At 45.8% G+C, this 17,385-nt stretch overlaps 1 protein-coding gene across 3 annotated transcripts in view; it reads left to right on the forward strand.

Annotated features, from left to right (window-relative positions):
• Positions 1–17,385, forward strand: part of LRBA (LPS responsive beige-like anchor protein) — a 1,108,277-nt gene that overhangs the window by 880,288 nt on the left and 210,604 nt on the right. For all 3 annotated transcript variants that reach the window (XM_063920568.1, XM_063920569.1, XM_063920570.1), the window contains one exon: positions 7,786–7,938. In XM_063920568.1, the coding sequence (XP_063776638.1) occupies positions 7,786–7,938 (153 nt within the window). The remainder of the gene's footprint in view (positions 1–7,785; positions 7,939–17,385) is intronic.

Raw genomic sequence — 17,385 nt, forward strand, 5'->3', positions numbered from 1 at the left:
TACATCAAGTGACCCGATTTCTTGATCTGCCAACCGACAACCAGTGATGATAGTCAATGAATCGGGGAAATTAAACATGTTAATAATGCCGGATTGGGACATTGCCCCAATATATCTTTAACATATGGGGGCCATAACCAGTAATATGTACTCATTTCTACTGGACATCAATGTGAGTCATCTCTGTGTGCAGAGTGTCTTGGGAACCTAACACCACCACTAATTATGGAAACTATCAGAGCACATGTGCAGCTGCTTTGGTCGCACAACATCTATACATACTGTACTGCAAGGCCGTTCCTATAGTAGTGCAAAGAGATCATATAGCCTGCACTACTAGTGCTTCATGTTGGTTCAAAAGTACTTAAGTAAAGAAGTGTAGTGTAAGATCCCAAAATAGTGTAAGATCCCAAAAGCACCACAGTGGCAGACCCCTAATAATCTATACTGATGTCAATGAATGTGACAGCAGTTATAATATAGCAAATGCTAAAGTTACATACTTTAAACCTGTATTAAAACATGATGCCAATATGTAGCTTGTTTTTAAATGAATATTGCTTCAAAGTAACCATGTGTATAAATATCCCTGATGGCCTCGGTAGAAGCACGTGGTGTAATAGACAGGTTCTCATTTGGACAATGAAGGTAAGGTTACATGCCAGTGATCCCCAAACTCTGTGCCTAGGCATCCTGGGGTGCCGCGAGGCTCTTGCAGGGGTGCTTTGTGTTGGTGGTCCAGAACCAAATAAAATTATTTGTGGTCAAGTGATAGGCAAAACCAGTGGTATTGGCTGCCAATCATAAAACATGTGGTCAATACAAAGCACGACTGTACACCACTACAAAACAGAACTTAAGGATGACAGGTAGGCAAAGTGTACTTAATGTGATTTCTCTGACGTCCTAGTGGATGCTGGGAACTCCGAAAGGACCATGGGGAATAGCGGCTCCGCAGGAGACTGGGCACAAAAGTAAAAGCTTTAAGACTAGCTGGTGTGCACTGGCTCCTCCCCCTATGACCCTCCTCCAAGCCTCAGTTAGATTTTTGTGCCCGAACGAGAAGGGTGCAATCTAGGTGGCTCTCCTGAGCTGCTTAGAGTAAAAGTTTAAATTAGGTTTTTTATTTTCAGTGAGTCCTGCTGGCAACAGGCTCACTGCATCGAGGGACTAAGGGGAGAAGAAGCGAACTCACCTGCGTGCAGAGTGGATTGGGCTTCTTAGGCTACTGGACATTAGCTCCAGAGGGACGATCCCAGGCCCAGCCATGGATGGGTCCCAGAGCCGCGCCGCCGTCCCCCTTACAGAGCCAGAAGAGCAGAAGAGGTCCGGATAATCGGCGGCAGAGGACGTCCTGTCTTCAATAAGGTAGCGCACAGCACCGCAGCTGTGCGCCATTGCTCTCAGCACACTTCACACTCCGGTCACTGAGGGTGCAGGGCGCTGGAGGGGGGCGCCCTGAGACGCAATAAAAATACCTTATATGGCAAAAAAATACATCACATATAGCTCCTGGGCTATATGGATGCATTTAACCCCTGCCAGGATACATAGAAAAACGGGAGATAAGGCCGCCGATAAGGGGGCGGAGCCTATCTCCTCAGCACACTGGCGCCATTTTTCCTCACAGCTCCGTTGGAGGGAAGCTCCCTGGCTCTCCCCTGCAGTCACTACACTACAGAAAGGGTTAAAAAAGAGAGGGGGGCACTAATTAGGCGCAGTATAAACAATACAGCAGCTATAAGGGGAAAAACACTTATATAAGGTTATCCCTGTATATATATAGCGCTCTGGTGTGTGCTGGCAAACTCTCCCTCTGTCTCCCCAAAGGGCTAGTGGGGTCCTGTCCTCTATCAGAGCATTCCCTGTGTGTGTGCTGTATGTCGGTACGTTTGTGTCGACATGTATGAGGAGAAAAATGATGTGGAGACGGAGCAGATTGCCTGTAATAGTGATGTCACCCCCTAGGGGGTCGACACCTGAGTGGATGAACTGTTGGAAGGAATTACGTGACAGTGTCAGCTCTGTATAAAAGACAGTGGTTGACATGAGACAGCCGGCTACTCAGCTTGTGCCTGTCCAGACGTCTCATAGGCCGTCAGGGGCTCTAAAGCGCCCGTTACCTCAGATGGCAGATATAGACGCCGACACGGATACTGACTCCAGTGTCGACGGTGAAGAGACAAATGTGACTTCCAGTAGGGCCACACGTTACATGATTGAGGCAATGAAAAATGTTTTACACATTTCTGATAATACAAGTACCACCAAAAAGGGGTATTATGTTCGGTGAGGAAAAACTACCTTTAGTTTTCCTGAATCTGAGAAATTAAATGAGGTGTGTGATGATGCGTGGGTTTCCCCCGATAACAACTGATAATTTCTAAAATGTTATTGGCATTATATCCTTTCCCGCCAGAGGTTAGGGTGCGTTGGGAAACACCCCCTAGGGTGGATAAAGCGCTCACACGCTTGTAAGGGCTCTACCCTCTCCTGAGATGGCCGCCCTTAAGGATCCTGCTGATAGAAAGCAGGAGGGTATCCTAAAATGTATTTACACACATACTGGTGTTATACTGCGACCAGCAATCGCCTCAGCCTGGATGTGCAGTGCTGGGTTGGCGTGGTCGGATTCCCTGACTGAAAATATTGATACCCTAGATAGGGACAGTATATTATTGCCTATAGAGCATTTAAAAGATGCATTTCTATATATGCGTGATGCACAGCGGAATATTTGCCGACTGGCATCAAGTCAAAGTGCGTTGTCCATTTCTACCAGTAGAGGGTTATGGACACGACAGTGGTCAGGTGATGCGGATTTCAAACGGCATTTGGAAGTATTGCCTTATTAAGGAGAGGAGTTATTTGGGGTCGGTCTTTCAGACCTGGTGGCCACGGCAACAGCTGGGAAATCCACGTTTGTACCCCAGGTCGCCTCTCAACATGAGAAGACGCCGTATTATCAGGCGCAGTCTTTTCGTGGACAAGCGGGCAAAAGGTTCCTCATTTCTGCCCCGTGGCAGACAGGGTGGCACAAGAAGCAGGAGGGCAATGGCAGAAGCTGCAAGGATTCTTCGCTCGGCGGAAAATCATGTGATAGCACTGTCAGCAATTCCGGGAGTGGACAACTGGGAAGCAGACTTCCTCAGCAGACACGACCTCCACCCGGGAGAGTGGGGACTTCACCCAGAAATCTTCCACATGATTATAAACCGTTGGGAAAAACTTGACAGGTATTGCGCCAGGTCAAGGGACCCTCAGGCAATAGCTGTAGACGCTCTGGTAACACCGTGGGTGTACCAGTCAGTGTATGTGTTCCCTCATCTGCCTCTCATACCCAAGGTACTGAGATTGATAAGATGGAGAGGAGTAAGCACTATATTCGTGGCTCCGGATTGGCCAAGAAGGACTTGGTAACCGGAACTTCAAAAGATGCTCACGGAGGATCCGTGGCCTCTACCTCTAAGAAGGGACCTGCTTCAGCAAGGACCCTGTCTGTTCCAAGACTTACCGCGACTGCATTTGACGGCATGGCGGTTGAACGCCGGATCCTGAAGGAAAAAAGGCATTCCGGATGAGGTCATCCATATCCTGATCAAAGCCAGGAAGGATGTAACCGCAAAACATTATCACCGCATTTGGCAAAAATATGTTGCGTGGTGCGAGGCCAGTAAGGCCCGACGGAGGAAATTCAACTGGGTCGATTCCTACATTTCCTGCAAACAGGAGTGTCTATGGGCTTGAAATTGGGGTCCATTAAGGTTCAAATTTCGGCCCTGTCAATTTTCTTCCAAAAAGAACTAGCTTCAGTCCCTGAAGTTCAGACGTTGTAAAAGGGGTACTGCATATACAGCCTCCTTTTGTGCCTCCAGTGGCACCTTGGGATCTCAATGTAGTTTTTGGGTTCCAAAAAGTCACATTGGTTTGAACCACTTAAATCTGTGGAGTTAAAATATCTCACATGGAAAGTGGTCATGCTGTTGGCCCTGGCCTGGGCCAGGCGCGTGTCAGAATTGGCGGCTTTATCCTGTAAAAGCCCTTATCTGATTTTCCATTCGGACAGGGCGGAATTGAGGACTCGTCCTCAGTTTCTCCCTAAGGTGGTTTTCAGCGTTTCACCTGAACCAACCTATTGTGGTGCCTGCGGCTACTAGGGACTTGGAGGACTCCAAGTTGCTAGACATTGTCAGGGCCCTGAAAATATATGTTCCAGGACGGCTGGAGTCAGAAAATCTGACTCGCTGTTTATCCTGTATGCACCCAACAAGCTGGGTGCTCCTGCTTCTAAGCAGACTATTGCTCGTTGGAATTGTAGTACAATTCAGCTTGCACATTCTGTGGCAGGCCTGCCACAGCCAAAAATCTGTAAATGCCCACTCCACAAGGAAGATGGGCTCATCTTGGGCGGCTGCCCGAGGGGTCTCGGCTTTACAACTTTGCCGAGCAGCTACTTGGTCAGGAGCAAATACGTTGTAAAATTCTACAAAATTGATACCCTGGCTGAGGAGGACCTGGAGTTCTCTCATTTGGTGCTGCAGAGTCATCCGCACTCTCCCGCCCGTTTGGGAGCTTTGGTATAATCCCCATGGCCTTTCGGAGTTCCCAGCATCCACTAGGACGTCAGAGAAAATAAGAATTTACTTACCGATAATTCTATTTCTCATAGTCCGTAGTGGATGCTGGGCGCCCATCCCAAGTGCGGATTGTCTGCAATACTTGTACATAGTTACAAAAATCGGGTTATTATTGTTGTGAGCCATCTTTTCAGAGGCTCCTCTGTTATCATGCTGTTAACTGGGTTCAGATCACAGGTTGTACGGTGTGATTGGTGTGGCTGGTATGAGTCTTACCCGGGATTCAAAATCCTTCCTTATTGTGTACGCTCGTCCGGGCACAGTATCCTAACTGAGGCTTGGAGGAGGGTCATAGGGGGAGGAGCCAGTGCACACCAGCTAGTCTTAAAGCTTTTACTTTTGTGCCCAGTCTCCTGCGGAGCCGCTATTCCCCATGGTCCTTTCGGAGTTCCCAGCATCCACTACGGACTATGAGAAATAGAATTATCGGTAAGTAAATTCTTATTATTTTTTTCCAAATGCAAAATTATATATCTAGTGCATCGTGATTTAAAATAGTTTGAGCACCACTGTTACATGCATCATCTTCAACAGCGTTCCCTTCCCTAAGTATTGCAATTAACAATGTTTTGTTTTTTTCTTTCATTTAAAGCCTTGTATCATTTTACACAGCGATAAAGGTGATAACATAATTGCTGCCTGATCCTGGCCAGTTTAGCCTTGGATCTTATGACCTCCCTCCTGCTTCCCAGTGTCATGCAAACTCCTTTTTCTGTGTGCGCCCTGGGGCAGCTGTCACTTTTCTGGTGACCTGTAACTTGAAAGGATTTAGAGGAGAAACATACCCTAATTATAAATAGTGAGCGCCATTCTTCCTTTTTTACTTCATGTATATATGAGCAGCTACTTTATTTTTACATTTGCATTTTCCACTTAATACATAGCTACAGTACACTCCTGCTTTGCATGATCTGAAAAAAAAAGTTTATACAGTGTTCAATCTGTTCAGCTGTAGGCAGAGTTGTCCTCTTCTCTGCGATGGAGCGTCTCTGGTCCCTACACATAGTTTGATAGCTGTCATCATCCTCCTCAGAACAAAATACCTGCCTATACTTGGTGTACAAACTGTGTCTGAAATCATTCATATTTACACTTCCGATTAATTTTACTTTGCCCGTAGTTGCATCTGTGCGAATTGATGCATAATGTGTTTCGCGTTTTCACCTCATTCTGCTTAGGTCCTGTGTAAGTACGCACAGCCACTTTTTCAAGTCTGGCTTAAACTTGAACTCCGCTTTAAATGTTCACAGTACACCCACTGCGTTAATAAGTGTCAGTATATTGTGACAATGCATTCTTTTTCTATAGAGAGAAGAATTTTTCCTATTCAAGCAGGTCTGACTATAGCACATAAGACAATGCACAGCATTCACATGTCCTAAATGAGAGTAGCAACCATCCTAAAGCTTCTTTGCTTGAGATGGAAATAAATATCAGCATTGACACTATGAAATAGTGCCCCCTACTGGACAGATTGTTATGGAAAATGTATCATAATGGACATGTTTTCTGCAACTTTGAAGAAAGCATCTTCCAGGAATGGGATTTTGTTTGTCATGAAATGATCTACAAAGTATACAAGGCTTCATTCAGAGCAGTTGCAACTGAAAAAGGGAGAGGGAAAAACTAGTTTAATATGAAATTCATATTTGTTTAACAACCTTGACTTTTTAAAACTTATTTATTATTATTGTTGATAGACTGCAATTTACTAGTCCCAGTGTGATTTAGTCGAGATGGCTGCTGGATTTAATGGAGCAATTCATTTTACATCCAAACCAGGCTGGTTTCGCTTTAAAACAAATTGCCACTTTAAATCTAGCAGCTATCTCTCTGAAATCATGCGGGGACCAGCAAATCGCAGCCTTTTACATGTGGGCCAATGTTTGCTTGCCAGAGTAATCCAGAATGTTTGCATATATTTGCTAATTTTGCTTTATGTTTATAATTACAACCTCGGAAAGGAAACTTTCAAAATATTGTTTTAAAACAATTTTTATAATTAATTGTTTCAGCATGTGAAGATAACGAGATTGCAAGGTGACAATACATAGTGATGGGGAGAAATTTGTTTTCTGGGACAGGTTAAAAAAAAGCATTGGGGTTGATGACTGTAGCACGGAGTGCAATCCATAGATGTGACAGAGTGGAAAAAATAGAAGAGTTTAGTCATCAGTGGAAGACAAATGTTCTAAATCAGTGGCAGTAATGCACAAACCCTCTGTTAAGATCTGACTTCAGTAGCTTCCAGAGAGTAACATAGCGGCTACAGGTTACCCTGCATATGTAAATAGAGCGGTACATTTCTTCTATCTGCCATGACTTTAAAGACATGGTGTTGTCTTGTCTTCACTGTATGACATGGCAGTTCATATAATTCACATATAATTCTACGGTGCTGTTAAGACACCGGCTGTCGGGAAGGGAGGGTTAGGTTAGGCACCTCTGGGGGGGCAGTTAGGGTTAGGATGTGGGAAGATGGGGGAACTTACTTACCTGGACCCTGCCAGGATTTAACAGATTGGAATGCCAGTGTTAGTATTGTGACTGCCGGCATCCCATCCGCCGGTCAATCATACTGAGCCCGTAATTGCAGTAAACCCTGTACGGTTGATTTTCTGTAATGCATAGGAGGGGAAGTAAGCAGTTGCTAAAAGGTAAATGCGTTAACGTTGTTTACAGTCAAAGTACTTACAATATGTTAAGCTTATAAGATGTTCCCATTTTCAAGGGACAGTCCCAGTCTTCTGTAAAGTCCCTCTGGATTGTATATTATTCTACTGCTGCTTATCTATGAAACCGTTTCACCCACTAATTGATTAGGAGTTTACGTTTCTAATCTCTTCCTTGTGCATAACTGTACACTTAAGATACATGCAAAACCCCTTACATTTCCTTCAAATGTTTCTAAAAATACAAAGTACACTTAATAATTTACTACAATATAATAAAGTACATAATGGGAATGTTTGATTTTAATGTACATGGTGTAAAATGTGCCTGAGGCTGCCAAATTTCCATTGAACATAGCTTCTCACCGTAATGTACAGATCACCAAATTATTAGAAGATGCTTTAGTTTGACTGTGTCATGACATATATGGATGTGTTACAAATACTGTAATGCTTTATATGGATTGTTCCTGCAGGAGCTCATTCCAGAATTCTATTACCTGCCGGAGATGTTTGTCAACTTAAATGATTACAATCTTGGGGTGATGGATGACGGAACAGTAGTGTCTGATGTCGAACTTCCACCATGGGCTAAGTCACCGGAAGACTTTGTTCGCATAAACAGACTGGTAAGCTCATCATGGACTGTGTGTTTCTTCCCCGCAGAGTCTTATGCTGAAATCAGCGAAGACCCAACAGAATAAACTGATTATATGTTTATAGACACGCAAGCCTGTTATGTTTATCTAGCCTGTTTAGCAATTTTGCATGATGGATGAGTAAGCATACTGTGGAATACGCATACCCCCCCATCTGGATACCTTGATTTTGGCTAGATGGTGCAAGGTTCTGTGATCAGCCTATTCATCCAGACTCTCAAGATATTGGAATGCAGGTGACGCCAGTGCATTTAGTAAGTTAGTAATGTTGTGGGAGGAGCATGGTGAGGTAGCACTACAAAAGGCTTGTGGCCACGCCTACTCTGACACAGCCGCACCCCCAAAGTGCTGAATCATGTCCCGATGCAGACATTCGGAATGTTAGGAAGCATGGAATTCGTTTGGATTCCACCTTCCATTTATTTTATTTTACATATATGCTTGCCCTAATATCTGTTAAGGCTAAATGCATCAGTGCCCCAAAATCTACTACCCTGCCCATACTTAACAGAACAGTGATCTGTTCTTACCAACCGCTAGCTACGCTATCTACAGATGTAGCCACCTTTATCTTGATTGGCTGAGGCGTTTGTCCCGTTCGAGCATACGCAGCGTACTGGGGCGTAGCGAGGAGCGCCTAGTCACAGAGAGGCTATCTAATCGCACGGAGACAGACATTTGACGTTTGGCGTTACCTGTACGTGTAATACCTGTGATCATCCACCAGATGTCGCTTTTTACAATCACCACTGCGCATGCGTGTGGGCTCCCGTAAAATATAATACTGAAATACTGTATACTGTACAGTACTGTATAGTAAGGAATACTTTACTAGTGCGTCTCGTTACGCTGCATCCCGCAGCCAAAGCAACCTAAAACCAGTTGTGTACACTGACGCAAATGGACGTGTTAGAAGTTCGTTATTGCCTAATGATATTAGGAATATTGTACAGTATGTTAGCATCCTAATCCCGTAGCCATTTGTCTTAATCAAAGCTAATGGATTTATTCATCTGTCTGTGGCGAAGTGGTGAAGTGTTCCGCTTCCTACAGTATACTCAGAGTCCCGTGTTCGATTCCTTAAGTACAGTACGAACGCATGTTAGTTTTTTCCAGACACTTTATAATTTTTTTTAATCACATAAACCAGGGCAAAGCTGCAGCAGATGTACTGTTAAGGTTCTATGCACCGTACGGTACACATACAATTCTGTAGCAGGGCAGACTCAATTGAAATGGCTACTGCCTGAGGCTCTCCGCTATGGAGCGAGTGATGACATAGATTTTGCGGACAACGGGGCAGTGCTGAAGGTGCGTCACAATCCCCTCGCTAAAATACATAGGGGCGATAGGAATAAGTGAGGTCTATGCACATTACGGTACACAGGACTTGATCGCACACAGTAGCACACTGTCAAAATGGCCGTCGCCCCTGAACCCCCACTACGTGGCAGCCAGCGCTCGGAGATGGAGTGAGAGATACAGTAGCAGTAGTCTTGAAGGCTACAGGGCAATGCTGAAGAAGCGTCACAATCCCCTCGCCAAAGCGATAGGGATAAGCGAGGTCTATCATTATGGTACACCGGACTTGATCGCATAGCACACTGTCAAAATGGCCGTCGCCCCTGAACCCCACTACGTGGCAGCCAGCGCTCGGAGATGGAGTGAGAGATAGTAGTGGAGTGAGAGATACAGTAGCAGTAGTCTTGAAGGCTACGGGGCAATGCTGAAGAAGTGTCACAATCCCCTCGCCAAAGCGATAGGGATAAGCGAGGTCTATCATTATGGTACACCGGACTTGATCGCATAGCACACTGTCAAAATGGCCGTCGCCCCTGAACCCCCACTACGTGGCAGCCAGCGCTCGGAGATGGAGTGAGAGATAGTAGTGGAGTGAGAGATACAGTAGCAGTAGTCTTGAAGGCTACGGGGCAATGCTGAAGAAGCGTCACAATCCCCTCGCCAAAGCGATAGGGATAAGCGAGGTCTATCATTATGGTACACCGGACTTGATCGCATACAGTCGCACACTGTCAAAATGGCCGTCGCCCCTGAACCCCCACAGCCGGAATTCGACCGCAATTGCATATACCATGTGACATAAGCTTGTGTACAGTATCTGTCATGAGGTGTTTTTTTCACTGACACTATTATTTTTTTCTATTGTAATATACAGAGGCGGCAAACTAGCCAAACAGGAATAATCAGCTTCTGCTGAATAAAATGACATGCTACAGTACATGCCTATATTCTGTGTGTGACTGCGGCTCTATGAAATGAAATCTGAAAATGTAAATATGAAATGCATTACTAATGTGCAGCATTATGTGTATAAGGTGTGCTACAATATTTTCTGGCGTAACATAAGGAAAGGGCACTACTGCATGGTCTAATGCAGTGGTTCTCAAACTCGGTCCTCAGGACCCCACACAGTGCATGTTTTGCAGGTAAACCAGCAAGTTCACAGGTGTACTGTATTAATTACTCACTGACACATTTTAAAAGGTCCATACATTAGGTGGAGCTAATTATTTCACTTGTGATTCTGTGAGACCTGCAAAACATGCACTGTGTGGGGTCCTGAGGACTGAGTTTGAGAACCTGTGGTCTAATGTAAATAAAGATCAACGTGGTGGGGTGTAATGTGAATAAGGGGCAATACTGTTAGGAGTAATGTGGTACTATCATATGATGTAACAAGAATAAGAGACACTACTGCATGATATAATGTGAATAAAGTTGCAGTACTGTGTTGTGTCATTTCATCTGGGGGTATTATTGTGTTACCATGCCCCTTCCCAGCAAGAACTTGCACTGTTTTGGGCTGGCACTAAATGTGCACATTGTTCCTACAGTATTTAAATTATAGGGGGTAGGAGCGCCAAAATGGGTGATGGTGCTGGGAAAGGGGTGCAGGGTTATAGGCGGAACTAGCATCTGTGCAAGAGGGCATCAGCCGAAATGTAGCCTAGGGCATCATGTTGGTTAGGGACGGCTCAGGTAATACTGTACAGTACAGTACTTTGCATTCAATAGAGATACTGTTTGCACACAGGTTTTACATGAATCATTGGCAATGCTGCAGGAGTGTCTCATTAGGCAATCTAAAATATACCACGACTATGGGTGGGGATACAGTAGGTAAGTTCTGTCACCATAAGCTGTCTGCTGTGTATAGCAGATTTTCATCTGGGATGCATTTGTGTTTTTGTAATAAAAAAATAAAAAAACATTTTACTGTACATTTAGTGGATACAGTATTTCTCCCCCATAACGGCACATCATACTGTACAGTTACCCCCATGTACTGTACTGTACCATGTGTGAAAGTACAGCAAGCAGCGCCCTGCCCCCTCCCCATTGGTGTTGGTTTATGCCTTAGGGGACACGGAAGCTCGCATTTGTAAAGCACAGTCTTTCCCATCGTCTCCCTCTACCCCCAACGCCCTTCCCCCCTGGGAGCCTACAATACTGTTTTGCTCACTCAGAATACACTCAATTCTACTCATTGCCGCTGGGTAGTGGCATTTAGCGTAAAGAATCGCTCCTGCAGATCTACTCTGATTTATGTGAAACTTGTGTGCATCCTTCCATTGGATGTACAGTATTAGAGACAAAAAAAAATATTAAAGTGAATGTCACGGGAACACATAAACAACAAAAAAAGGCTGGCTTTTCCTTCCCATTGGTGATGGTTTATGCCGTAGGGGACTCGGACACTCATATAATTGCATTTCAAAGCCACGGTATTTCCCATCGTCTCCCCCTACCCCCATCGCCCTTCCCCCCTGGGAGCCTGCACAGATCATGCAGTGTACAGGGAGGGAATTCAGGTCCTGTGCAATACACGAACGCTGAGAATCTACAGTACTGTTTTGCTCAACTCATTGCCGCTGTGTAGTTGCATTTAGCGTAAAGAATCGCTCCTGCAGATGTACTCTGATTTATATGTAACTTGTGTGCACCCTTCCATTGACTGTCTTACAATGAAAATAACATAATACAGTATATTATTACAATATAAAAAAAAACAAAAAAACATCCGGTCTTGAACCCTGGACCCCCAGCGTGGGAGGTGGGAGCCTTCATCGCTAGCCCACGACGCCCGCTGAGGATTCCCAATTTCATGTGTGAAAGTACAGCAAGCAGCGCCCTGCCCCCTCCCCATTGATGTTGGTTTATGCCTTAGGGGACACGGACGCTCGCATTTGTAAAGCACAGTCTTTCCCATCGTCTCCAGCTTGCCCATACCCATTATGCCTTAGGGAACTCAGACTCTCATTTACTGTACATGTATTTTAAAAGCACGGTGTTTATACATTGTATTGTGTGTTTATACTTTGTATTGTACATTCTTCCTTTTATACAATTACTGTAGTTGCATCTCCATACAGTAGGTCACCATCTTTTTCCACCGCCTCCCGTTACGCCTACAGTATTGACATTACAGTCGTCACTGACCAATTGCCAGAGCTGTAGATCAATCCGCCACTATACTGTACGATCGAAAGTACTGGATTAGTGGAGCATTAGCCACCCAGTGGTGGAGATGTGTAATGCATGCTGAGTATCTAGACCGCCTCAACGCGTCTGCCTGCGATTAAACTCAGCTATCGCCCTAGCGTGACTAGACGGCCGTCTAGCTGGAGAATCGGTCAAGATGAAGGTGGCTACATCTGTACATGTACAAGTTGGTGAGAATTTTTGCATAAATAAATGCAAATGTTTAATAGTACTTTCAAAATATAATAAGATTTTGCTGAGTTCTTTTTCTGACATCCAAGATAAGCAAATATAGATTTTTTTCTTTACTTTAATTCGCTTAACATTTTTATGTATTTTGATAGTGATTATAGGGCAGATGTACTATGCCAGAAGAGTGATAAAGTGGAGAGAAATAAAGTACCAGTCAATCGGCTCCTAAAGGTCAATTTTCAAGCATTGTTGTAACATGACAGAAGTTGATTGACTGGTACTTTATCTCTCTCTACTTTATCACTCTCCAGTGCTTAGTTCATCTCCTCCTATGTCACAATAACGCTGATTGCACTGTCAAGCAACGGCGACTATCGGTTAGCATTAATGACAGAATTGCAATGGGCAGTGCAGTCATTTATAATTGACTAGGGCAGTGATGGGGAACCTTGGCACTCCAGCTGTTGTTGAACTACACATCCTAGCTTGCCCTGCTACACTTTTGCTATTTTGCCATGCTAAAACTAGAAGGGCATGCTGGGATGTGTAGTTCAACAACAGCTGGAGTGCCAAGGTTCCCCATCACTGGTCTTAGGGTGTTGACATCTAGAGAAGCCATTCTTACCAGTGGGATTTTATCCCCCTATGAAAGAAGTGATACTAAGTTTTTCATACCCCCTAGTGGTAGTGTTCATATAACTCATGTAAACTGCATTAAAAATAACATGATTAGTTTCTGGTGAGCTTGTTATCGCCATTGAATTTTCCACATTTTAATTGTGTGTTTAAAATTTCTCTAACGTCCTAAGTGGATGCTGGGGACTCCGTAAGGACCATGGGGAATAGCGGCTCCGCAGGAGACTGGGCACATCTAAAGAAAGCTTTAGGACTATCTGGTGTGCACTGGCTCCTCCCCCTATGACCCTCCTCCAAGCCTCAGTTAGATCTCTGTGCCCGAACGAGAAGGGTGCACACTAGGGGCTCTCCTGAGCTTCTTAGTGAAAGTTTTAGTTTAGGTTTTTTATTTTCAGTGAGACCTGCTGGCAACAGGCTCACTGCATCGAGGGACTAAGGGGAGAAGAAGCGAACTCACCTGCGTGCAGAGTGGATTGGGCTTCTTAGGCTACTGGACATTAGCTCCAGAGGGACGATCACAGGCCCAGCCATGGATGGGTCCCAGAGCCGCGCCGCCGGCCCCCTTACAGAGCCAGAAGACAGAAGAGGTCCGGAAAATCGGCGGCAGAAGACATCCTGTCTTCACCAAGGTAGCGCACAGCACTGCAGCTGTGCGCCATTGCTCCTCAGCACACTTCACACTTCGGTCACTGAGGGTGCAGGGCGCTAGGGGGGGGCGCCCTGAGCAGCAATAAAAACACCTTGGCTGGCGAAAATACATCACATATAGCCCCCAGGGCTATATGGATGAATTTTAACCCCTGCCAGAATCCATAAAAAAGCATGAGAAAAGTCCGCGAAAAAGGGGCGGAGCCTATCTCCTCAGCACACTGTCGCCATTTTCCCTCACAGCTCAGTTGGAGGGAAGCTCCCCTGGCTCTCCCCTGCAGTCACTACACTACAGAAAGGGTTAAAAAAGAGAGGGGGGCACTAATTAGGCGCAGTATTAACAATACAGCAGCTATAAGGGGAAAAACACTTATATAAGGTTATCCCTGTATATATATAGCGCTTTGGTGTGTGCTGGCAAACTCTCCCTCTGTCTCCCCAAAGGGCTAGTGGGGTCCTGTCCTCTATCAGAGCATTCCCTGTGTGTGTGCTGTATGTCGGTACGTTTGTGTCGACATGTATGAGGAGAAAAATGATGTGGAGACGGAGCAGATTGCCTGTAATAGTGATGTCACCCCCTAGGGGGTCGACACCTGAGTGGATGAACTGTTGGAAGGAATTACGTGACAGTGTCAGCTCTGTATAAAAGACAGTGGTTGACATGAGACAGCCGGCTACTCAGCTTGTGCCTGTCCAGACGTCTCATAGGCCGTCAGGGGCTCTAAAGCGCCCGTTACCTCAGATGGCAGATATAGACGCCGACACGGATACTGACTCCAGTGTCGACGGTGAAGAGACAAATGTGACTTCCAGTAGGGCCACACGTTACATGATTGAGGCAATGAAAAATGTTTTACACATTTCTGATAATACGAGTACCACCAAAAAAGGGTATTATGTTCGGTGAGGAAAAACTACCTGTAGTTTTCCTGAATCTGAGAAATTAAATGAGGTGTGTGATGATGCGTGGTTTTCCCCCGATAACAACTGATAATTTCTAAAATGTTATTGGCATTATATCCTTTCCCGCCAGAGGTTAGGGTGCGTTGGGAAACACCCCCTAGGGTGGATAAAGCGCTCACACGCTTGTAAGGGCTCTACCCTCTCCTGAGATGGCCGCCCTTAAGGATCCTGCTGATAGAAAGCAGGAGGGTATCCTAAAATGTATTTACACACATACTGGTGTTATACTGCGACCAGCAATCGCCTCAGCCTGGATGTGCAGTGCTGGGTTGGCGTGGTCGGTTTCCCTGACTGAAAATATTGATACCCTAGATAGGGACAGTATATTTTTGCCTATAGAGCATTTAAAAGATGCATTTCTATATATGCGTGATGCACAGCGGAATATTTGCCGACTGGCATCAAGTCTAAGTGCGTTGTCCATTTCTACCAGTAGAGGGTTATGGACACGTCAGTGGTCAGGTGATGCGTATTCCAAACGGCATTTGGAAGTATTGCCTTAATAAGGGGAGGAGTTATTTGGGGTCGGTCTTTCAGACCTGGTGGCCACGGCAACAGCTGGGAAATCCACGTTTGTACCCCAGGTCGCCTCTCAACATGAGAAGTCTTTTCGTTGACAAGCGGGCAAACTGTTCCTCATTTCTGCCCCGTGACAGAGAGAGAGGAAAAAGGCTGTAGAAATCAGCCAGTTCCCAGGAACAGAAACCCTCTCCCGCCTCTGCCAAGCCCTCAGTATGACGCTGGGGCTTTACAAGCAGAATCAGGCATGGTGGGGGGCCCGTCTCAATGAATTTCAGCGCGCAGTGGGCTCACTCGCAAGTAGACCCCTGGATCCTTCAGGTGATATCTCAGGGGTACAAATTAGAATTCGAGACGTCTCCCCCTCGCCGTTTTCCTAAAGTCGGCTTTACCGATGTCTCCTTCTGACAGGGAGACAGTTTTGGAAGCCATTCACAAGCTGTATTCCCAGCAGGTGATAATCAAGGTACCCCTCCTGCAACAGGGAACGGGGTATTATTCCACACTGTTGTGGTACCGAAGCCGGACGGCTCGGTGAGACCGATTCTAAATCTAAAATCTTTGAACACTTACATACAGAGGTTCAAATTCAAGATTGAGTCACTCAGAGCAGTGATTGCGAACCTGGAAGAAGGGGACTACATGATGTCTCGGGACATCAAGGATGCTTACCTTCATGTCAAAATTTACCCTTCTCACCAAGGGTACCTCAGGTTTATGGTACAGAACTGTCACTATCAGTTCAGACGCTGCCGTATGGATGGTCCACGGCACCCCGGGTCTTTACCAAGGTAATGGCCGAAATGATGATATTCCTTCGAAGGAAGGGAATTTTAGTTATCCCTTACTTGGACGATTCCCTGATAAGGGTAAGATCGAGGGAACAGTTGGAGGTCAGTGTAGCACTATCTCAGGTAGTGTTGCGGCAGCACGATTGGATTCTCAATATTCCAAAATAGCAGCTGGTTCCGACGACTTGTCTTCTGTTCCTAGGGATGATCCTGGACACAGTCCAGAAAAAGGTGTTTCTCCCGGAGGGGAAAGACAGGGAGTTATCCGAGCTAGTCAGGAACCTCCTAAAACCGAGCCAAGTCTCAGTGCATCAATGCACAAGGGTTCTGGGTAAAATGGTGGCTTCCTACGAAGCAATCCCATTCGGCAGATTCCACGCAAGAACTTTCCAGTGGGACCTGCTGGACAAATGGTCCGGGTCGCATCTTCAGATGCATCAGCGGATAACCCTGTCACCAAGGACAAGGGTGTCCCTCCTGTGGTGGTTGCAGAGTGCTCATCTTCTAGAGGGCCGCAGATTCGGCATTCAGGACTGGGTCCTGGTGACCACGGATGCCAGCCTGCGAGGCTGGGGAGCAGTCACACAGGGAAGGAATATCCAGGGCTTATGGTCAAGCCTGGAGACATCACTTCACATAAATATCCTGAAGCTAAGGGCCATTTACAATGCTCTAAGCTTAGCAAGACTTCTGCTTCAAGGTCAGCCGGTGTTGATCCAGTCGGACAACATCACGGCAGTCACCCACGTAAACAGACAGGGTGGCACAAGAAGCAGGAGGGCAATGGCAGAAGCTGCAAGGATTCTTCGCTGGGCGGAAAATCATGTGATAGCACTGTCAGCAGTATTCATTCCGGGAGTGGACAACTGGGAAGCAGACTTCCTCAGCACGACCTCCACCCGGGAGAGTGGGGACTTCACCCAGAAGTCTTCCACATGATTATAAACCGTTGGGAAAAACTCTACAGGTATTGCGCCAGGTCAAGGGACCCTCAGGCAATAGCTGTAGACGCTCTGGTAACACCGTGGGTGTACCAGTCAGTGTATGTGTTCCCTCCTCTGCCTCTCATACCCAAGGTACTGAGATTGATAAGATGGAGAGGAGTAAGCACTATATTCGTGGCTCCGGATTGGCCAAGAAGGACTTGGTAACCGGAACTTCAAGA

Source organism: Pseudophryne corroboree, chromosome 1 (genome assembly GCF_028390025.1).
Source record: "Pseudophryne corroboree isolate aPseCor3 chromosome 1, aPseCor3.hap2, whole genome shotgun sequence".
NCBI classification, from domain to species: Eukaryota; Metazoa; Chordata; class Amphibia; order Anura; family Myobatrachidae; genus Pseudophryne; species Pseudophryne corroboree.